Here is a 24,409-nt window from a genome sequence, read left to right as displayed (position 1 = left end):
GCTGCTTTCGCAGCTACGTTTTCAGGTTTAGGAGGGCACAGTCCGATCATTGCCTTTACTGTGGTCTCTCAGATACTATGACACATATGGTGTTGGAGTAAGCATTGGCCAGATGAAAGAGAGAAGTTTAAAAGAGAGTGTAACTGCAGAATGTTTGATTCCGTGAGAGAAACGGTGGGTAAAATGATGAGGGATGAGTGGTGGTGGACCCGGATCCACAAATTTATCAGGGAGCTGCTCACTTTAAAAGTATGAGAGGAGAGGGAACTCGCAATAAAATTTTAAAACGAGCGAGTGGCACCTCGGTGAAGTTCTGACTGTCGCAGGCCGAAATAGGAGCGAATGAGAGACAGACGACACGAGAGAGATGGCAGCCTCGCTAAGGCAGGGGGTTGAAATTCTTTAGCGGTTCGTGTGGGTGTGGTTTTTCCGATGAATGTGTGGGAGAAAGAATGGGAATCTGGTGATAGTAGGGCATCAGGAGAGATGTTTTGCCTTAACTAGCCCTTCCACCCTGATGTCTTTAGTGACAGAGGAGAGGCTTTTAGTTGGACGCCGACCGTCTCGGAGTGGTGACGGGACAAAGTGTCAATGGTCTAACTTTCTCAGAAATCTCGTCCTGGCACAACTTCGTTAGGGTATTAGGGTATGCAGATTTTCCTTCATCTCTTTAAAGATGTAAAAAGAAAGTTTCACTACACATATCGGTAATAGGTTTTGCAATGATATTTTTTACAGCTCCGTGTGACACTTTTTCACATCTTTCTCATTCTTTTCACATATTATTCAAGTCTTTGTACTCCGTGTGACTTTTATTTTTATACAACTCCGTCATCTAAAGTTTCAAAAAAACTGTTAGAAAATATTTTAAAACACACTAAATTTAAAAATTTACGATAAAACACAATAGAACTAGTTTATGAAATATAAAATTTTAAATTACCAAACAATTTTAAAATAATTTCTTTTGACGTAAAAAATATTTTTCCTAGTGTTCTTCCTACCGAAACTTTTGTTCTAGTCAAAAACCTTTTAAACCGCAATATTACCAATCTAATAATTACATCTAAAATTTTACATCTTCTTGAAATTTGCAGAAACCAGGACTACTTTGAATTTAATAATCCAATATATAAAAATAACCGAGCAGGACTTATCAGGGATAATCCAATAAGCCCATAGCTTTCAGATATGTTTATGGATCATCAACAATTATTTTAAAACATCCCGTATTCAAATTAAATTAAATTTATAATAGAAACAAAATCATTCCTTAAATTTTCTAGATTTAAAAATTATCAGACTTAAAAACACATATGAGTTCTCTGTATTTCATAAACCTACCCATAGTGACATCAATATACACAATTCATCATCCTGTCCTACACAACATAAATTAGTAGCCTACCATAGGATGTTACATATATAAAAGTAATTCTTGTGTCAAAAAATAACTATTTATGTTAATGGAATATCATTAAGCAAATAGCAGTAAAAAATGGGTACAACGAATACACAATAGACAAAATTTTAAACCAAAAACTGTATAAGAAATTAGTAGCCCTGAAATTAGTATTTCCACCACCAGAGGAAAACCCATTACCTTCTCATCTATTACATATACAGGCAAGATGTTAACAAAAATAGCCAAACACATGAAAAAGAAAGGAATAACACCAGTTTTTCTAAGAAACAACAATTTAAGCAAATATATTAAAAACAACAAGAGCCAAAAGCAAAAGCACTTACTCAGTGGTGTATACAAATGTATATGTAGTGACAACCCAAAAACTTATATCGGTCAAACTGGAAGAACCTTTAAAAAACGCATAGCAGAACGCGAAAGGGCTTTCAATAATAGAACACAGATTCTGCGTACGCACATCATTTTCTAGATCATAATCATTCTTTTAATGACCATTTTAAAATTTCCATATTTAAAATAAATACCTTGAACTACCTTTATTAGAATCTATGGAAATTAATAAATTAAAAACTACAGATATAATTCTCAATTAGAAACTTGAGATAAATAGCTCTCCCCTCCTTAACTTATTCAGTTAAGCCCATTAATAGCTGTAGTGATAATAAATTATAATAAATGTTGTGTAAGTATACAAAACAAAAGTTTTCAGTGTTTTATTCTTAAATAAAATAAACTTCCATCAAGTAATAGTCGAATTCATCTTCTTCTTTTTGTGCATTGCTCTATTATCGTACGTTGGTTATCAAATTGGTGCTTTCGTTTTTCTGAGGGATGCAACTTAAAGATTCTCCCTGAAATATGCATTTTGGATAACGTATAGCCTATATTAGCACTTTTAAAAGAAGCAATTGTTAATATATATTATATGTTCAGACTCCATAGTATTTTAACACAAACAAGGAAAAAAAGAGAATATGTTTATATGTAAGAAATGAATTGTGTTTGTAATATATTTGTGAGGCAACTGGATTAAGAGTTTTATTTATAAGTTTCCGCTAGAAATAAGTAGCCCTAGGAAAAGCATATGACAACGTAATAACAATATTTAAGAATAGAAACGTGCAAACAAATATATAAGGAATATTTTTGATTAAAATATATGATAAATTTATAAAAGAAATGTACTATTTATAAATAACCATTGTAAGATATCATTTGGTACCATTAACCAGAAAAAGTGCTTTTAGCGAGTGTTTAGTGATTATTCGGCTTATCTGTCAACACAGGAAGAATTTTTTCCTATTGGTTTTTATACATTTATACAAATTGGCCATATCGACATCAATACTACTTTTAAATTACTTATTTATTTAGGCAAAATCGAAAAATGTAAAAAATGGCACCAAACACATTTTTTTTAAATTAATTTAAACACATGCAAAAACGTTTAAATTGATGGTAAACTTATTCAACGTTATTTCTAAATTTGAACAACGCATTTTGCGTTTTATTCGAATTTAATGTTTCAAAAATCTGAACCTTTCTTCCACCCTTATTCCAGGAGAATGAACAATTTTCTCCTCTAACTACATCAGTCTCCACTTCGACCAGACATGTGTCTGGAGGACTATTTAAATTCTCACTAATACCGGAAAAATCCGCAAAGTTCCTTAATCTATTTGTATAATCTGGTATACTACGACTTTTCTTAATTTCTACCGAATTCATGATCTTCTCCGGATCCAAACCCATCATCTCCAACACCCTTTTTGGATTTTCTAGGATGTATTGACGCATAAGAGTAACGGTAGACTCTGTCTGCGTTTGGGAATCGATGTACGTTCTTATTGGAGGAAAAGGTGGTGATGGAGGGCCTTCCCAGCAGAACATTTCTGGAGGATGGGAGTTGCTTCTAGCTAAAATACCGTTTCCGGATGGACTATGATGTAGGTGAGCGATGTTGGGGTTCGATTGGGCGGAGTAATTGATGACTGATGCACTGCAGGATGAAGGTGTTGCCATTTCCTGAAGGGCCTGAATGGCGTTTCGAACCTAATGAAAACAAAAAAAATCAAAGACAACAATACATACAAATATAATAAACAAACAAAAATGTTTCCATCATATTTAATTATTTAATAATGCCTAAAAATAAAAAACCTAGAAAAAACGATGATTTTTAATTTTAAGAAATTAAAATCAAAGACTCACTGTACTCCTAAATATGCTGAGCCAATGTTTTATAGGTATGGCAAAGTATGAAGATATCGAACTTCTTAAATTATATTCCTTGGATATTTGGAACACAGCTAATGTTTGTTAATAGATTTTTATCATTTTAAAACAGATTATTTAATATTTCGATTCTCCTTCGAGAACCGTGATATCTTGTCGTAATCGAGAAGGATTTTATGATCAGCTGAGGTGGTTAATTCTATGAAGTAAGCACGATCGAGTGAAAGCTAAGAAAGGCATAACTCCGGCAAATCAGGCGACACCTATTTTTTATCAGTTTTAACCCAGCGTGCTGGACTCTACCAGGAGTAACCATGCATTACCTCATTACTCGTGAAACAAGAATGAACAAGGAAAAGAGTGAGTGCAATTTTATTATTAAATAAGTTTTATTACGAGTTATCTAGGACATATTTACAGAGGAGAAAAATACAACTTCCTACGACTTATAATGGAAGGGAAAGTGGAAGGAAGAAGAGGTCCAGGAAGAAAAAATGCTCCTGGTTGAAGAATGTAAGAGACTGGACAGGCATGGACACACATTCGATACTAAGAACAGCTCAAGATAGAGAGCAATTTGCTGTAGTTATAGCCAATCTTCAGTAATGGAGAAGGCACCTTAAGAAGAAGAAGTTTTATTAAGTATTATTAAATGTTATGCCTGGGATATAAGGGTACCAGAATTTGATGGTACTTAAAAGTACCGTCGGGAGATTAAGGGTTAAAAATGCATCATACATTACTTTGGGAGCGACTCTATCAAATGGTAATGACTAGCCAGTACTAACATGCCAGCAGAACATCTAATAAAGCCGAAGTAAATTATTCAAAAATACAGAAAGGATTGTTAGTAATAGTACGAAGCATTTCCAAATGAAGACATTAGCTGTTAACTGTTACCGAAATAATTTATTATTTGGACATATGACCGCCCTTTAGTTTACCTGTTCGGTATATCAAATACATCCAGCAGTATACCAAATTTAGATTGACGTTGAAAATGAAGAACTTCACAGTTAAGTTTATGACAGCACCAGTAGACGTCACAGTAGCTGATTTTTCACAAGTAGAAATTACATTAGAAGAGATAAATTAAATAAACAAAGACATGGATAAAGTATATTGGTAAGAACAAGATAAAATACGAAGAGTCAAATAGGAATAGACAATTTAGCAGACAAACGTGCAGATCAAACGGATGTTGTCGAATTGTTAGAATTCACAAAAAATACTAGGAAATTTTATTTAAGAGTCACGAATATGACAAAATATGGGAAAATTGAATCTATTAAAGTTTATGAGGGTAGCGGGTAGACACTTTTCTACGATCCTGGTAGAAAATAGGTCTACTTCAGGGAAGCGTCCCTGCCCACGCGAGCCATGCTTTGCTCTCAATTCCTTACTTAGAGAAATCATGTCCCATTCCTTTATCCTTCCAAAATCTAGTTACCTACTTCCTATCCCTCCCTGGTGAAGGGCAGCAACGATCATCAGTACCAGTTCAAGGCGTAGAGGAAATGATCCTGGACCGGCTTGAAACTGGATTACCACAAGCATGACTGGAGCAGTTTAAATGGTTGTGGTACTGCGATGGGGAAGGCAACGTGAAAACCACCCCATTATATTTTCCACAAATCTAAATGGCAGACGAGAAAAAGAAAATGGCCCTCAGTCCGGGGTACCCCTTAAATGGGGAGAGGGTGCGAAGAATCCCCCCGTCAACTACCCAAGAAAGTGCACAGAGAATACAAATATACGACCGAATAGTACGCATTGCCACCTGGAACGTACGCAGCTTATTTATGTCCGGGAAACTGGCAAACACTGAAGCCGAGATGGTAAGACTGAAAATAGACATCTTGGGGATGAGTGAAGTAAGATGGCCTGGATCAGGAATACAAAAAACAAAACATGGATACATATGCTATTCAGGTGCAACCAACCCAGAACATCAATATGGAACTGCTATATTAGTGTCGAACAGAATTGCTCAATCAGTCATAGACTTCATCCCTCTAAATGATAGAGTAGCAATGTTGAAATTACAAACAACTCACAGAAAACTAAATATTATTTAGGTCTATGCTCCAACAAGTGACAAGTCAGACGAAGAAATCTAAAAATTTTATAACAACATAGATGAAATAATGAGACTGACAAAAAGAGGTGAGAAAACGATGATCATGGGTGACTTTAACGCTAAAATTGGGAGCACATAGGGGCATACGGTCTAGGTACCAGAAATAATAGAGGAGATAGACTTGTACAATTCTGCGTAGAAAACATACTAGAAGGCTATACACATGGAAATCACCTGCAGACAGAAAAGACAGAATTGTTAGAAATCAAATTGACTTTATTTTGCTCAATAACGCCTTTAAGAAGTACATAAAATCTACGAAAACATACCCTGGAGCTGATATACATAGCGATCACAATCCAGTTATAATGAATTTTAGATTAAAAAGATTTCTCAAAGTCAAAAAGAAAACAGTGACAAGAAAAATAGACATCTCACAACTGAAGAACCCTGAACAGAAAAAAAATAAGTATCAAGCTTCAGGAAGAAATAAAAATGATCGAAAACTTGGTACAGACAGACATTGAAGTAACATGGACTGCTCTAAAAATAAAAATAACAAAGATACAAGAAGAAGACATCGGGTTCATAAAACACAACAAAAAACAAGAATGGATAACGGAAAAGATCATGGACCTCATGGACGTAAGACGAAAACATAAAACAAGCCCAATAGAATACAAGCGAATCAACAAAATCATTAGAAAAAAGTGCAGGGAGGCGAAAGAAAACTGGATGTCAACAAAATGCCTAGAAATCGAACAACTTCAGGAAAAATACGACAGTTTTAATATTCATAAAAAAGTAAAAGAAATGACAGGTAGACACAAAAAGAGACAAGCAACAATATTAAAAAATGATAATGACGAAATAATTATGGGTACAGAAGACAAACTAGAGAGATGGAAAGAATACATACAAACTCTTTTTGACGACGATAGACCTTGTTCTCCACCATCCACAGATAATCGAATAAATCAAAAAGGCCCAGAAATAACCAAAGAAGAAGTGATTCACACAGTAAAATCTCAGAAAGATGGAAAAGCCACCGGTCCAGACAATATCAATGTCGAAATACCTAAACTAATTGCAAATAACGAAAGTAAAAGCCTAGATTTAATAACAGCACTATTCAATAAGATATATGACACAGGTAAAATACCAACAGACTGGCTAAAATCAACATTCGTAGCATTACCAAAAAAATCGAATTCCTCACAATGCGATGATTATCGAATATTAAGCTTGATGTCTCATGTCCTTAAAACTTTTCTCAGAATTATCCATACACGAATTTACAAGAAGTGCGAGTACCAGATGAGTGACACTCAATTCGGATTTCGAAACGGATTGGGAACACGAGAGGCTCTTTTTGCTTTAAATGTGTTAACGCAACGATGCAGAGACATGAATGTAGATGTATATGCATGTGTTATTGCCTATCGAAAAGCATTTGACTGCGTTAACCATCAAAAGATGATCGAAATTCTGAGAGCAATTGGAGTTGACGAACAAGACTTGCGAATTATCTCAGAACTATACTGGCACCAAACGGCAACAATTGAAATAGAGCACACAACATCCGAAGACATACAAATCCGACGAGGAGTGAGACAGGGTTGCGTCTTATCGCCGCTGCTCTTTAATTTGTATTCGGAGTCTATATTCAGAGAAGCATTAGACGAGGTCCAGGGCGGAATTAAGATTAACGGAATCAGCATAGACAACATCAGATATGCTGATGATGCCGTTCTTAATAGCAAGCAACGCACAAGAACTACAAAATATAATAAATGCGGTATTTCACCACAGCGAAATGTTCGGTTTACATCTAAACGTTTCCAAAACTAAAACTTTAGTATTTTCAAAGACACCAATAAACGTACAGGTGTATGCCAAGGGTCAAATAATAGAACAGGTAAAATCCCTAAAATATTTGGGAACAAATATCAATAGTCAGTGTAATCCAAAAAAAGAAATCCTATCAAGAATCGAACAAGCAAGGAAAACATTCATGAGCATGAAAACATTTTTTACAAGATCAGACCTTAGTCTACAGCTTAGAATCCGAATGACCAGATGTTACGTTTTTTCTGTCTTACTGCATGGCTGTGAAAGTTGGACAATGGACTCTGAAATAGAAAAAAGAATAGATGCCTTTGAGATGTATATATATAGACGAATTTTGAGGATTCCATGGGTACAAAGAGTTACTAATGTTGAGGTACTTCGTCGCATGTGTAAACAAAAAGAATTACTAAGAATAATGATTATTGATGCTCTCTTGAAAATGCAATACTTGGGTCATGTGTTGAGAGGCGAAATATATGAATTACTTCAAGTTATACTGAAAGGAAAAGTACAGGGCAAAAGATCAGTAGAAAGACGCCAGAACTCGTGGCTGAAAGTTTAACTTTAATCAATTTACTAATGTTTGTATTTTGAGAAAGATTTCCGAAGTGGAAATTGAAATATTAATCAACTTACTTTAACCTTTAATTGTGGCTTATTCCCATTTAAATAGTAATTATTTCTCTTCAGAATCTTTAAAATTGTTTTCTTTACTACTTCATAAAAGTGAGCAACAGTTTTAGTAGAAGTAGACGGATTAACGACAAACTCGCTTAACACAGAAATCTGTTTATCTTCGGATGGACGTTCTCTTCCTGTCCGTTTCTAATTTTGAACACCAATAGTCTTAACAAATTTGTTTACAACTGACTTAAAATAGTGCCTGTCTATTGGATGATCAGAATAGCGTTCATTAAAAATTCTTACCTACTCACGGTAATTCTGGCGAGTTACACCATAAATTGTGATTACTTCGCTTTTTTTTTATAAATTACCATTGTACCATTTTTAAAATTCACAATAAACAAATTTATTTTAAAATAGCAACAAAACTAAAGTTATTAATACTATTTATTTATGATAGCTGTCAAAAAACCATTCAATTGCTATGCAACCAAAGAAGATCATTAGGCAAGTTTTTTGACCAGATCTAGAGGTACGTAGTTACATTTAAACTCTTTCCCACATAATTTAGATTCTGTAAATTTTGAAACCAAGGTATTCTACATTTTTGAAATCAGTATTTGAAAAGCTTTTTGAATGAGGTGTCCCATGATGTACCCACAAAGTTATGACTATCACCTGAAGAGGGATCGCGTAAAGTTTGAACCATTGATACTGTAGTATACTATGATTATTTTAAAAATCGATCTCTCCCAGCCTTTTTCTTACGTGTTACTGACAGGCGAGTAAAACTGCGGTTTTGTGGCTCGTCGGTAAAGCTCGTCAGTGTATCATTGCAATACCGCGGTTTTATATACCTACGAGCCTGGCTCGCGGCTCGTCAGTTTGTTTTATTTTTTACTTGGCTCGTCATTTAAAACCGCGAGTGTATCACTACTGATGAGCAAAGCCAGCAGTTTTCAGCGACCGTTGAAGTGAAAAGATCAGTTTTTAATCATGGATATGCGTACTCTCAGCCACGACTTTTAATTAGAATTTATATATTGTTTACGAGAATGTGTTTGTTTATGAAAATGTACATCGCCAGAATACAAAGACAAAACAACTCGACTTAACGCATATGTTAAACTTTTAAATACCCAACGTCTAGGACGTCTCCGCTTTTTTTTGTAATTTCGTAGTATGCTATAGCGAGGTAACATAAAACTTCACTTTCAGTTGAACACATGTTAGCTGTGGACGGTTGACAATGACTGTTTTACTCGCTAGTCGATCAGCACTAACGAGTCGCGAGTAAAACCGTCGTTCTTAAAACCGCGGTATTATGGCTCGCTCGTCGATCACCCACTATAGAGGGAAGTAACAATTCCAGCACATGGTAAATTAAACTCAATGTCAAACGCATAGATATAAAAATGTATTAACAAAAACATGATGACGAAGAAAAAAGAGGAAGAACGTATCTTTATTACTATAGTAATAAAGTAATATAGTAAATGTAATAGAAAGCAGATAAGAGAATGGATAAGGCGTAATAAAGTACTATCGTATATATTTTCCACCTTGTCTAATTTAACGGGTGAAGACTTTAGTAAGTTTTCTCCCCCATGAAGCTATATAACTATATTATATTTAAAATTAAATGTTCAACCTCTAGGACTTACCTCCATACTTAAAGTTGCTACGTCTTGATGTAAAGTAGATATTTGATCATCTAATCTATCTACACCATTCCTAGTATTTTCGACATCGCTTTTTAGTTCAGAATTGATTTCTTCCATGGAATTTGGCTTAGAATGATGTGGCAAGATCACACTTCGTTGTCTTTCTACTCTTTGACGTAACATGGCTAAATGATTGGTTGCGACACCACCCATTCTGGGGCGACGGACACTGTCTTGGAACTCTTGTAATCTAATAAACAATAATCACTATTAAGAAAACCTGAAGCTATGAAGTAATAGTTCTGGTAAATTTAAAAGTATGCTGTATAATAAATATATTCACAGTGTAAAATTTTTTAGTAAATATGCCGATTTAAATACGGTAAAAAATTTTAATCCTCATTTAACAAGATAAAATTACTATAAGAAAACTGCAAATGTACTACTCAAATGTAATATTACTGTTAAGATCAGTAAATTTAACCTAAAAAAATTATATGTGCTATTTTTTCCATAGAAGTTAGTAGATTTACGTGCTGGTAACTGCAAAATAGCCGTTCAGTTTGTAAAATTACCAGCGCTAAAATTTCATAAACGTGCGCGTTGCTATCTCAAATGTATTTTTACTAATAATAGTTTTTACCTCTAAGAAATATTTTACCTCTTTCAATGTATTAAGAGGGAGAATAATAATTTTTTTTACTATAACACCTTAAGTCATTAATGCCCACCGCCAAAAGAGAAACTAAAAATACCTAAATCCTTTTTAGGAGTTACTTTTAATTATGATCATAATTATATTAGAAAATATTTTGTACATTTTTTAAATTAGGTTTTTGAAAAAAAAAATGGTGTACCCAAGCAGGTACACTGGGACAATCACTATAAAATATATAAAATTTAATTATATATAACCAGTAGAAATAATAAACATAAAAATACATACAGACCAAGGAAACATTTATTAAAAATACATACATACATAAAAAACACATAATTAATTATAAGTGAAATATTTTAAAACACACTCTTCGAGGGTTCGTGGTTCTTTTAGGAAAATGGCCATCAGGAGTATCCAGTATACTCTTTGGCAGCAAACCAGATGGTTTGGTAGATGTGGATCGTGTTTGTATGGCTTTGTTGAAAGCGTTGCAGTAATGGTGGACAATATTTCTTTGAAATAGTAGCAAATCTATTTTGTCATTTTTATTTGTAATCCTATATAGTTTCCACGCATTGACAACTGTCAAATTTATCATACGGGTAAAGAGTACCCACCACCATTTTTTTCCATGTATGCCGATTCTGTAATTATTTACCCCTTGATCGAGTAAGTCCACACCCCACATTGATAAATTGTAGGATTTGAATAACTGAGGTTGTGACACTGTTACTTTTTCTTTTTGTTTTGCATACCAACGTTTTACTTGTGCAAGGGGCTCGATGGTATTGTCATTGGTACCCATGGTTAAAGCACTGTTGTCGTTCGATATTATATATAATATAGCACTTTCTTCATCGTAGCAATGATCATAATAATAATAATATAATAATAATAAATTGCCTTTATTTAGTCTGTAAAAATTTACAAACAAGAGATACATGAGGCGAAGTCTAGCTAGAGCTACTCCACTTAACCTCAAGTTTACAAAGTCAGTTTGAAATAAGTAGAACATGAAAAAAAAATGATTTATAAATTGACATAAATAATAATATAATATTGAAATGGTAGAAATAGTCATGTGGCTACTAGAAAAATAAGATAAAGAAAATAATTTGTGATGTTAAGTGATAAATGATATTAATGATAATTAAAAACAAAAAAAATTCTAAAAATTCTAATGGTAACAATTACGACAACAATATACTATTTATTAATAATAACGTTACTGCGATTGTAGTAAAAATTTCTTATAATGCCGCTTCATGAAATCAAGAGATTTACCTCTTAAATTTTTTGTTAAACTATTAAACACTAAAGCAGCATTGTAAGTAAACGATCGCTGGAAAATAGCTAGTCTATATCTTGGCAGCATAAGACTATGAGAATATCTCAGATCCAGATTATGAGCGTCTCCACGAAATACTAATTTGTTCCTTAAATAAATAGGATTTGACGAGGAAATAATTCGATATATCAATGAGGCGAGGTGATATTTGTATAAATTATCTATTGTTAACCATTGAAGTTCTTTAATTTTGCATGATACACGATCATATTTTCTTATGCCAAAAACAAATCTGCAACAATTATTTTGAATTTTTTGCAACCTCAATTTCGTAACTTGATCTAAGCAAGGGTAAAATACCAAGAGCCCATAATTAAGAATTGACATAACCATAGTTTCACAAAGTAACTTACGCAATTTAAAGTTTAAAATGCCTTTTATAATATCCAGGACCTTTTCTCTTTATCTCTTTGCCTTGTATAAGAGGACATTTTTTGATTCGATCATCACGAACTGTGCCCGAAACTGTGATACTTTTTTGTTTCAATGTCACTAACAGTTCATAACTCGCAAAATAGTTATCGAAAAATATTATGTGATAAGTAGGAACTGTAATAATACTTAGGAGGTCTGGAGGAGAATACTATAATAATATTTTTAGTATCCTCCTGTAGATCCACATCTCGAAGGCTTCAATCCGTTTATCTGTGGCTTGCGTCAGTGTCCAGGCTTCAACTCCATATAGTAACACTGGAAAAATGAAGCACGTCACTATCTGCATCTTAATTCCCAAACTGAGATCACTGCAGCACAGCAAGGATCTCAACTTGATAAATGTAGACCGTGCCATTTTAATTCTAGATCTAATCTCTTGAGCGTAGTCCCATTGTGAGTTGAGGGAGTTCCGAGGTAAGCAAATCTGTCGACTCTCTGGATCTATTTGCTACCTGCCATTAGTGCCCAGGGATCTAAATTTGCACGGCTGACAAACATGAATTTAGTTTTCTTAATATTAAGATCTAGTCCGTATGTTACGCTCACAGTTCTTACTCGGTTTAGTAAGGCTTGTAGATCATTTAGACCTGTTGCTAGTAATATAGTGTCATCGGCGTAGCGGATAATATTGATGTATTCACCCTTCACTCGGATTCCCATCTCTAGGTTTGTGGGGACTTCAGTAAAAATTATTTTCTCAGAGTATATAATAAAAAGAGTCGGCGAGAGCACACAGCTTTGCCTTACTCCTCACATGATCTTCACTTAGTCGGCTAGCTGGTCTTCGACCTTGACTTGAGCATGCTGGTTCCAGTATAAATTCATGATGATCCCAATGTCCTTCTCATACAATCCTACTCTTTGTAAGGCGGCGACCATATTCTGGTACTGACAACGGTCAAATGCCTTGGCGTAGTCAATAAAACAAATATAGACATCACAACTGACATCGCGGCATCTTTGAAGTAGGACTTTAAGGTGAAAAGTGCTTCACGTGTACCCATCAAATTGCGGAATCCAAATTGCATTTCACCGACATTTTCTTCGCATTTCTTGTAAATTCTGGCATGTATGATTTTAAGAAAAATTTTAAGTGCATGACTCATAAAGCTGATAGTTCGGAAACCTTCGCACATTTTCGTAGATCGTTTTTTTGGTATTGTTACAAATGTTGACAATAGCCATTCCTATGGGATATTACCTGAATCGTATTCGATTAGTTTACATTTTTCTTGCATCCATGTCTCCATAAGTATCCTTGGAATAAGTGAAATGAGATGGCCAGGGTCTGGAAAAGTAACTGTAGATTATCACATTGTATACTATTCAGGAAAAGATAGCTCAAAACACAAAAATGGTGTAGCAATAATTGTGTCGAAGGAAACAGATAAAGCTGTAAAAAACGTCGTCCTATTCTCAGACACGATACTGACGATACAAATACAATCAACAACAATCAATGTGAACATATTACAAGTATATGCACCCACACAAGACTATGAACAAGAAGAAATTGATATTGAATTATAAAAAAAGATATTAGCACCTACAAAGAAACACGACCTTAATATTATCATGGGAGATTTTAATGCAAAGATTGGTGAAAGTGAACAGGAAGATATCATAGGAAAATATGGTCTGGGAAATACGAAATGAAAGAATAGATATGTTGGCATTTGTTGCGTAGAAATGCAATTAGTAATAACACAATTTCAAACTTCCAAAACCTCGTCTTTACACCTGGAAATCACCAGCAGATACACCTGAACGAGTGGCTCGTAACCAAGTAGACTTCATATGTATAAATAAGAGATACAGAAATTCAGTATTATCAGTAAAAACATATCCAGGCGCAGATGTACCAACAGATCACAATATTTTAGTAGGAAAAATAAGACTGAGTTAATACGCAATAATCAGGCAGAAAATAAGATACTCGAGAACACAGTAAAGAATGTAATGAAATTGAACAATATGAAAAGAAACACGATACATTTCATCTATACAAGAAATTAAAAGAGGTCGCTGGAAACAAACGGAAACAAGTATCCCAAAGTTTAGAAGATAGAAACGGATACAGAATATTAGACATCAATGAACAGTTAAAAGAATGGGAAAACTACATTTCTGAATTATTTGAAGATGATAGAGTAGAACACTATACACCGATTGCTATATCAGGTCCATTTATAACAGAAAGTGAGGTTACACGTTCAATACAAACGGCAAAAAATGTAACAGCACTTGGCCCCGATGAAGTAAGTGCTAAAATACTAAAGTTTTGGGAGAAAATGGAATTAAAGCTCTGTGTAATCTTTTTAACAGAATTTATGACACTGGGATATTACCAACTGATTGGTTAAAGTCGACATTTGTCACAATACCTAAGAAACATCGTCCAAAGACATGCGGTGATTATCGGACAATAAGTCTGATGAGTCACGTTTTGAAGATCTTCCTGCGAGTAATACACAGCAGAATTTACACGCTGTTAGAGGACAGAATTAGCAATGCTCAATTTGGGTTCAGGAGTGGCTTGGGTACAAGAGAAGCCTTGTTTAGTATACAGGTGCTAGTACAGATATGCAGAGATATAAATCAAAATGTGTACATTTGTGCAATCGATTTTGAAAAGGCTTTTGACAAAGTCCGACATAACAAAATGCTAGAAATATTGGAAACAGCTGGATTGGACGATAAAGATCTACGAATAATCACAACAAATCTATACTGGCATCAAGTGGAAAGAATAAAGGTTGAACAAGAACTGTCGGATGAAATGAATATAAAAAGGGGAGTGAGACAAGGCTGTATATTGTCGCCTTTACTTTTTAACTTATATTCGGAGGAAATATTTAAGAAAGCCTTGTGAATGGAGTAACCGTCAACAATATTAGATATGCCATAGATACCTTAGTGCTTGCTAATTGCGGAGAGGACCTTCAAAATCTAATGAACAAAATGAAACAGACTTGTGATCAGTATGGATTAAAACTCAACGTTAAGAAAACTAAATATATAATAGTTAGCAAACAAAATTATATACAGGATGACGGTATAAAACTCGGAGATGCCACACTGGACAGAGAAACTCGTGTATCTCGGCAGTAATATTAATGAGAGCTGGGATCCAACCGCAGAAATTAAAATCCGAATAGAACAAGCCCGAGCTGCCTTTGTAAAAATGAGAAACGTACTTTGCAGTCACGATCTTAGCATTGACCTTAGAGTTCAAATGACATCTTGCTATATCTTTCCTGTCCTGCTGTATGGAGTGAAAGCGTGGACTCTAACTGAGTCCTTAGACGCTTGACAGCCTTTAAGATGTGGGTATACAGACGACTACTGACAATAAGCTGGGTCGACAGAGTTAGAAATGAGGAGGTCCTTAGATGGCTGAACCAAACAACACAACTGGTCAATATAATAAAGAAACGCAAGCTGGAATAGTTCGGTCACATTATGAGACACCCTGAAAAATATGATCTTTTACATCTGATCATTTAGGAAAAGATCCAAGGTAATCGTGGTCCTGCTAGAAGAAGAACATCATGGCTAAAAAATCTAAGGCAATGGTATGGAAAATCGACTACATCGTTATTTAGAGCTGCTGTCAATAAAGTCACGATAGCGAATATGGTAGCCAACATGATATCCAACGATCGATAACGGTCATGGAACTAGAAGAAGAAGAAGATGTCTCCTTCGCTCTTTGCATTTTTTTTAATTGTTTGGTTGATTTCTTGGTATTTCTTCGCGTCCCTGTTTTTCATGAATCTCCTTTGGTCCATCATCTAAATAAAGTGGCTACAGTAGATAGAGCTGCCAAAGGTTTTGAAAGAAGTGGTGTCTATCCATTTAACGATAGAATCTGATTTCCTGCCTTCGACTGTCAATGAAAATGTTGGAAACTTATCTACACATCACAAAACTACTACACTAACACAAACATCAACTTAATAATTGTTCTTTTTGGGGTGCTAAAGGTTAAAGGATGCTTCAGGAGAAAAACAAGAAACAAGAAAAGACACATTTAAACTAGCAGCAGTAAAAAGAAAAACCGATTTAGAAGACCAAAACGTTTTTTTAACTCCAAAAAAGAAAAAAGCTTAGAAAATATTTCTCAAAAAGTCACTTTTAAACAAAAATGAAATAACAAGGAAGAAGAAAAATGCAAAAATGATTAAGAAAAAGGGAAAAAGCAGCAGTAGTGAAAGCGAGAATTAAGACGATTACATGTTCATTATTTGTCATACCACCTATAAAGAAAGCTAACAAAGCGAAGGATGGATTAGGTGCCAAACTTGTCATCGGTGGTGCCACGAAGAATGTGCGGGGACAGAAGAGGACGATAATGAGTTCATCTATGAATTGTGTTTATGTTAACCGTCACCATTACCTTTTTACTTATTTTTAATATGGTAAACCTCCTTGCCCCTACATATGGGGCATAGAAAACCACATGGCACGTGGAACAATTTTATTTTTTTTTCTGACAAATGTTAAAATTTATTTTCCATTTTGTAACAAAATAACATATTATATCATAGAGTTATACAATATTTTTGTATAATAATCAGAAATTATAAATATAATTGCATAGCTGGTCCTCGCTGCCCTGGTCTCTCTGCTGGAAGAGCGCAAATCTGCTAAACATTTTTTACAGTACATTTTATTATATAGAATTATGTAGACGGTAACAAAATAATTATTGTAAAATGTTTTATAATTAATAATTTCAATTAATTAATTCATGTAACTAATTTTAGCATAAAATTCCAATAAATAAATTAGCTAAAGTGAACAAAATTTCGGAAAACCGCAAATATAATGGTTTGCTTTTAACTGTAAAACAAATTAAATATAATACGGTTGTTGACAAGAACAATTATCGTGATAATAGTCTACATATTGAAAATAATGCCAACACAATAGTGGTATATATACTCATATTGCATATTGCTTTTACAATAATTGATTGATTGGACTATACTTTCGTATTAAAATACAGAATACAGAGAGCTGGCAAAAACGAAGTGGGAAAACATTCAGAAAAATTATATTCCTTCCTCGCTTAACTATATCTTTAAATATAATCTACCAAATCACTATATTTTTAATATTATTAGAGCTAAAAATGAAACAAAAAATGTTCAGCATATCTAGAGATATTAATTAAATTAGTTTTTATCAGATATCTGAACTATATTTTCATTCAATGCAATAACAGCGTAGACCACTTAAATTATGCCTTAGAGAGAAAACATGTGTATTTTCCAATATACAGGGTGGTCCTTAAGTAATTGTACAAACAGATACCGTAGATTCTGCACTTTAGTGGCATAAATTTGCGCTTAACTTTTTTGCTATTTAAGTTAGCTATATTTGTGTTAAAAAATATTAAAAATACATTATTTTTACAAAGCAAAGGCAAACTTGTTAATAACTTTAAAATTCAACTGTTTTCGAGATAATCGCATTTTATAAGTCAGCTGCTTAATAATTCTTAGTTGTGATATTTGTGCGATAAAGGACTGAATACCTGTCGATTAGTATAATTGTAGCGTTTTAAATTTTAAGTTTTAAAATATTTTCGTTTTTCTGTTTGCAAATGAATTTTAAAACGATCAATATATTATGGCATTTTAAGTTGAGATTCTAAATATCAAGTTTTGGTATTCAGCTGTTTTTGTCTTTCATTGTTAAAACGCAATAAACTGGAATATTTAAAAGTTGCTTCGAGTCCCCTAATATAATATTGCAAGTCAGGTATACGGTTTTTCTAAGACGTATTAACTGAGAATATTTTTTTTGTCTTTGTTTACATTAATATTCCCCTATTCTCTGTATGTATTGTGAGGTAAAAAATTTCCGGTTAACCAATTTAAAAGTAAATAATCAAGAAGTTTTTTTGTGGGTTCGTTGCTAAGAACGAGGTCAAAAAAGGGTAGATTGTTTGTTTTAAGTTTGTAGGCAAAAACTAGCTGTGAGACGTAAAGGGAAATTTATTTTGCGTTGAAATTTGTAAAATTTAAGGCATTATGGAGTCGACATTTAAGCCCCAAGCAGAGCATACGTGCTACAATGGAGTGAAGCAAGAGATGCCAGAGTAGAAAGATTTTTTTTTTTTGTTATGTCTTAAGACCGGTTAAGGTGATACTACTCTCTGTAATATGGCAGTTTAGAACAGAGTAATCACCATAAGATTTGTGAACCGGCACTGAAGAAATTTGGAAAATTATTATATAGGATGTCTCCGTTGTCAGCTTGCTTCCTTCACAGAAAATAATTCTACATCTCTTGATTGTTCGTCCCTGAGTATGGAAATGGTTTGCTTTGTCCCTGTTGGAGAATATGTCCAGATAGAGTACCATAGATGTTAACAAGTTTTTTTTGAAAGTTAAGTGCTAAACAGTGAAATCAAGGTAACATTTAACATATTAATTTTAAAGTAAAGACAGACATTATTTTTGATAATTATTAATAATTGCTTTCGTTAAAATTTAAAAGGGTTTTGTAATAATTAATAAATTGTAAATTTTATGGTTTAACTTAGTTGTCATTTTAATTGTTTTTTTTTAATTTAATGCTAACATATGACAGCTAGCTTCATTTGTTTCGATATTTATTTGTTTTGTTTGTTTTTTAAAAAAGGTTAATCTCTGTGCGATAACGTTTGTAAGTTTTTGTAGTATCTCCAACCCCTTTGTAAACGAAGTTTGTAAACGGACACATGTAAGTTTTTTTTATTCTGTATTTGGTAACTATTTATATAATATATTTTTTATGTGATTTTTGTGTTGATAATTGTTTGTTGAGACAAAAATAAACGTTTTGATTTGTTTCTCTGATCCATTTTTGTTTTTATTTTAGAATATCTCCTAACCTTTTTGTATGTTTACTTTTTAGGAAGGAAGAAACTTTCTTTCCTCCAGCAGGAAGTTTTCTCGAAGCGGCGTCCCTTTTAAATAGCTAGAGGTATTTCTTCTTGTCTTTTTTTGCCCATTTGTCCAGGAGATTTATGCAAGTAACCCTTTGTTTTCATATTTTGGTAGATACCCCAATCCGACCCATTTATTTCAACTTATCCACGACCCCAGCTCTCCAACAACCAACTGAGTGTCGTTCGCACTAGTAGCGTTTATTTTGCTTACCTTATATTCGCCCCCATAGTTTCTGCCCCCAATTTTTCTACCCCCATGTTCTTACCCTATGGTAAGCAAAATAAATTCGTTACAAAATTTAGCGTCCAACGTGGCTGGCATATATAAGATTTGCTCCATTTATAATTCGCTAACAAAATGTCGCCCAGCGTTTGGGGCCTTTGAATTTTTCTGCCACTTATATGAAACCCCCTCTTTCGAATAGTGTCCCAGTGTCTCACAAACAGTTTGTTTATGTATTTATATTAATACATGTATTTTGTAGTAACATATGTATTATTGTATACCAACATATGTATTGTTTTATTTTGTATATTTGGAAAATGAAAGCAAATATTTGAGTTGACTATTTAAATATTACTTTGGATGATGTTTTAATATTGAAAAGAATTTTTAAAAGTTAATAACAGTAACAAATATCAGTTATTGGTTGCATTTATTCTTAGTTGATTAGACAGATTTTACAGAAAAATCGGTTTTTGTAATTTTGTTTGTTCGGTCATTTTGAGTAAATGTCTGTATTGTTGTGAGTTTTTTTTGTTTGAGCTGTGTAGATGTGTAGTAATGTTATGCAATTTGTCTTCTAATTAACCATCTTTGACGGCGTATTTAATGCCACAGGTTAGTTAAAGCTTGTGTACGAGGAGTAGTCATTGTGAGTCATAGAGAAAATTCGACCAAGTTTAGTCTCAGTGGTAGACTGTTTGTTTATTGTGTATCCTTTCTTGTATCTGAATGACCACAGGTGTAATATTTGTGATCAGGAGATGCTGTTTTAGTTTTGACTAGGAGCAGTCTCATTTAATTTTCGGAACAAGAGTTGGTTTATTTTGTGTTATTTAGTGTAGCTCACTCAAAGGTCAAGTTTTCAATATTATTAGTATTTTGTCTTCCCTTGTATGTAAAGTTTATGTTGTTTGTTAGTGTCCATGTTGTCCCATGTTGTTTAAAACCATTTTTTTAGTCCTTGTTAGTGGAAGTGTGAATTTTTAAGGGACAGGTTAGAGACCTCATTTTTGTTTACCAACTGATTACTAAGTCAAGAGCAGAAGTTGCAGCAAACTGATTGAGTTTTGGATTTCAGTACGCGGGAGTGCAAGTGAGACTTACTATCAAGTGATAAATGGAAACGGTTGTTTCTTAAAATTATCATATTTTCTACTAGTTGTTGAGGTTGATTTTAGTTATTTTGTGTGTTTGCTTTCATCCAATTTTTGAAAAATGAAGTCTACTCAGGTTAATCATTTGAAATCAGGAGAGTTATCTTATGAGCTTTTCATAAGAGGTAAAAATGTCCCAAATAAGACAGTTGATGATAAGATAAAGATGTTGAGAGCTTTGTTGGCCATGGAGGCCACTTCGTCTTCAAGTTGAGTCGACTTGGTTAGTAATGTAGTAGATCCTGAGAAAGAGTTGTGTGAGATTAAGTTGATTATGGAAGATTTATGTATTAGTGCTCAATCAATAAATGTAGAATCAAATAAAGCTGATTTTGCTAGATTTGAGACAAGGTCTACATATTTAGATACCAGATTAGAAAGTTTTCCTATGAATGATGTTGAGGAAGATGTAAAAAAGTTTGTCAATGAGTGTAAAGATGATTTGTTGTTGTTACAGGGTGATGTGTTAGAAAAACTAGAAATGTCTGATGATTTAGTAAAACCATCCACTAGTAGCCCAGTTTCAGTCCCTGTAGTTCCCAGTTGTACAGTCCCAGCCCCAATAATACATTTTTCAACTCCTGTCATTATTTCTGATTTGCATATTAAGTTTAATGGTGAAAGTAAAGCCCTTCCCACATTTTTAGAGAAAGTTAGAGATTCCGCTAGGTCTAGGAATATTTCCGAAGACATCCTGTTTCGTTCAGCCATTGAACTATTTGAAGGTAATGCTGCTATTTGGTATAGGAGTGTTAGAGATAAAATTAGTAGTTGGGATGAGTTGGTAGCCCTACTCAAATCTGCTTTTTTGCACCCAGATTATAATGATAATCTCTTTGATGAAATTTAAAGGAGAAAGCAAAAAAGGAATGAATCCATAACCATTTATTCAGCAGTGATGGAAAACCTTTTTAAACGTTTGGAAACATATCCTAGTGAAGCCCAAAAAGTAAAAATAATGAGGAAAAATATTTTAGTGGACTACATTCCACTGATAGCCCTACAAGATTTTGCTACAGTAGAAATGTTAGTAGCGACTATAAAACGTTTAGAGCAGAATGTCTTGCCCTTGTTGCAGACTACTAAAGGTCTTGCAGGTATTTCAATTGATGATTCAGAAAAGCCCAAAGAACAAGTTCATGTGGTGAATAATCAAAACAAGCAAGATAGAAGTGGAGTAGGTAACAGACAGGACATAGAAAATAATTCTCCAAGGACTCCCAACCCCAAATATAAGTATGAGAATAATAGACCCAGTCCACCAGAAAATACTGAAATAAGAAATCAGTCTTTTTCATCCCCACCCCCAATGATGCAATCTTTTTCGTCCCCACCTCCATTAATGCAGTCAGCCCCTTATCAAGCTCCCAGAAATCAGAAAAAGATTATTTGTTTTAATTGTAATAGGCCAGGTCATATTTCCCGTGACTGTAGAAGCAAGTCAGTATCTTGTTATCATTGTGGTTATAAAGGTGTGACCATATCTTCTTGTCCTAAGTGTTGTATTTCAAATATATCTAAGACCAATAGATCTTACAGGCCATCGTTGAACCCAATTTTTGAAAAGAAAGATATTGATAATCGTCCTCATGTTAGTATTTTCATTTTCTCTAGAAACTTTGTAGTTTTTTTAGACAGTGGTTGCTCTACATCCGTTGTAGGTGCCGCTGGAGTTGAATTTCTAAATTCCCAAGAAATTAAATATAATCCCACATCTACTAAGCATGTCCGCTTAGCAGATGGTTCCAATAAATCAGTTTTTGGTACCATTGATCTTCCAATAGAGGCTGATGGTGTGTGTCATATGGTAAAATATTTTGTTGTACCTTCTGTCCCTTACAATTTTATTTTGGGAAATAATTTTATGCAGCAGTTCTCATTGTTATTAAACTTTGAGGATGGAACATGGCATTCTTCCCGAAGGAAAAATAAAATAGAAACTACCCAAGAGATAAATTACTTAGAGATTGATAGTAGGTAGTAGGTAGGTAGATAGAATAGACCCTTGGTTTGATAATTTGAGATCAAAGATACTCCTATCCCCCCTTGATTTTCCACAGTGGAAGGTGGAGAATAATTTTGTTTATAAGTTTGCCCCTACCAACAATTCTTGTTCCCAAACCACAAAGGTTTGAAGTTATGCAGTCTTGTCATGAGCCACCTACGTGTGCTCACTTTGGATTTTCCAAAACTTTGTCCCGTATTCAAGAAAGATATTATTGGCCCCAGATGCGTGTTGATGTGCTTAAGTTTGTCAGGTCATGTAAAGTTTGTGGTGCTCAGAAGACACCGAATTATGCTCCATTAGGTAAAATGGGTAAGCAGAGAGAGGCCAAGTTTCCTTGGCAAATAGTTGCTATAGATCTGATAGGTCCCTTTGTTCGTTCAAAGAAAGTTTATACGTGGTTATTAGTAGTTGCTGATTGGTTTTTCTACCCCCATGTTCTTACCCTATGGTAAGCAAAATATTTATTCGTTACATAATTAATAGTTTATTCTTATTAAAACAACTCAAAGATAATAATGTAACATCACAAAATGCTTTGTTATGGCTGCTAAATGTCTTATTTTCATCTTCTTCTTTAGGAGAAAAGCTTTCATCTTCTTCTTTAGGTGCCGTGTCCGTATTCAGACGTGTTCGTTAGTAATTATTCATAATAATCCATTTGTTCAAAATGTAATTATAGTTACTCGTAAGCTGTAACGTAATCATAGTAATGTCATCGATACGTTATTCCGTGTTTATATAAGTAACTAATAAACGAGATACATCACAGTTTAATACATTAATCAACCTTTGCTACAAATAAGATGTAGTTCTATAATATACCATAAGATTAGGATATATGCCCAAAATAATATATTCATCCATTATACATTATAGCCACCGCGTAGCCCGGAATTTATTCCGAATAAAAACAGATTTTCTGGCATATTAAATCGCAATATAACTAATAGATGGCGCCATACTATGACTAACAAAGCAAGATAGGATTAACAAAATAAATGTAAATATTGACAGATTGAGCAACAGGCACACCCCACTGAATACAACCTCACCTCATGTTATTTCTGTGTGAAACCTGTCTTCTCCGAAACGACTGGACCGATTTTAATAAAATTTTACATGTGTATTTTTTAGGTCATACCTACATATACTTCATCTAATTTACTTACCGTTGCACGTCATCCGCGTCATAGCCCGTGAGGTCACATGATACTAACACGAAATATTTAGGCGGTAGGTGTGTTCTTTTTTAGAATCACTTTGCCGAGTACACTGGCATTACAGCCACTAGACATATTTTATTATATATGCGTAGAAATAATATTTAAAAATTTATATTAATGTTAACTTAAAGAAATACACAATAATATGTTTCATTTAATTTGTAAAAATGCATTATAAAGCGTTTTTATGAAGAACATTTGTTCGAAACACACTGTAACTGTAATCGAACTAAGGTGATATTTTGGCATAAATTGGCAACACTTATTTGACAGTTGCGGTGTTGACTAATGTTAATAAGTAATGAAAAAACTGTTGTTTTTGTTAAAGTATTCCATTTTACATCTTTATACGACGCATACAAGCGGCTCAAATTGTTTTTAACAAGATTATTTTTTAACTTTTGTTTTGTTTCTATTTATTTACATTAAATATTAATTTGTTTTGTTGTATAATCCACTTTTGCAATAATTATGTGACCTATTTGAGTTAAAATGGATTCAGAATTTTTTTATACTTTGGCAACTATCTCA

General features: G+C 33.7%; 1 protein-coding gene across 4 annotated transcripts in view; it reads right to left on the bottom strand.

Annotated features, from left to right (window-relative positions):
* Positions 1-1,075: 1,075 nt before the first annotated feature.
* Elk (Eag-like K[+] channel) overlaps positions 1,076-24,409 on the bottom strand; it is a 1,090,653-nt gene continuing 1,067,319 nt past the window's right edge. For all 4 annotated transcript variants that reach the window (XM_072525784.1, XM_072525786.1, XM_072525788.1 and 1 more), the window contains 2 exons: positions 9,881-10,130; positions 1,076-3,478 (listed from right to left, as the gene is read on the bottom strand). In XM_072525784.1, the coding sequence (XP_072381885.1) occupies positions 2,891-3,478; positions 9,881-10,130 (838 nt within the window). In that variant the 3' untranslated portion in view covers positions 1,076-2,890. The remainder of the gene's footprint in view (positions 3,479-9,880; positions 10,131-24,409) is intronic.

This window comes from Diabrotica undecimpunctata, chromosome 3 (assembly GCF_040954645.1).
Source record: "Diabrotica undecimpunctata isolate CICGRU chromosome 3, icDiaUnde3, whole genome shotgun sequence".
Classification (NCBI taxonomy): Eukaryota; Metazoa; Arthropoda; class Insecta; order Coleoptera; family Chrysomelidae; genus Diabrotica; species Diabrotica undecimpunctata.
This window is presented reverse-complemented; position numbering and strand designations above follow the sequence as displayed.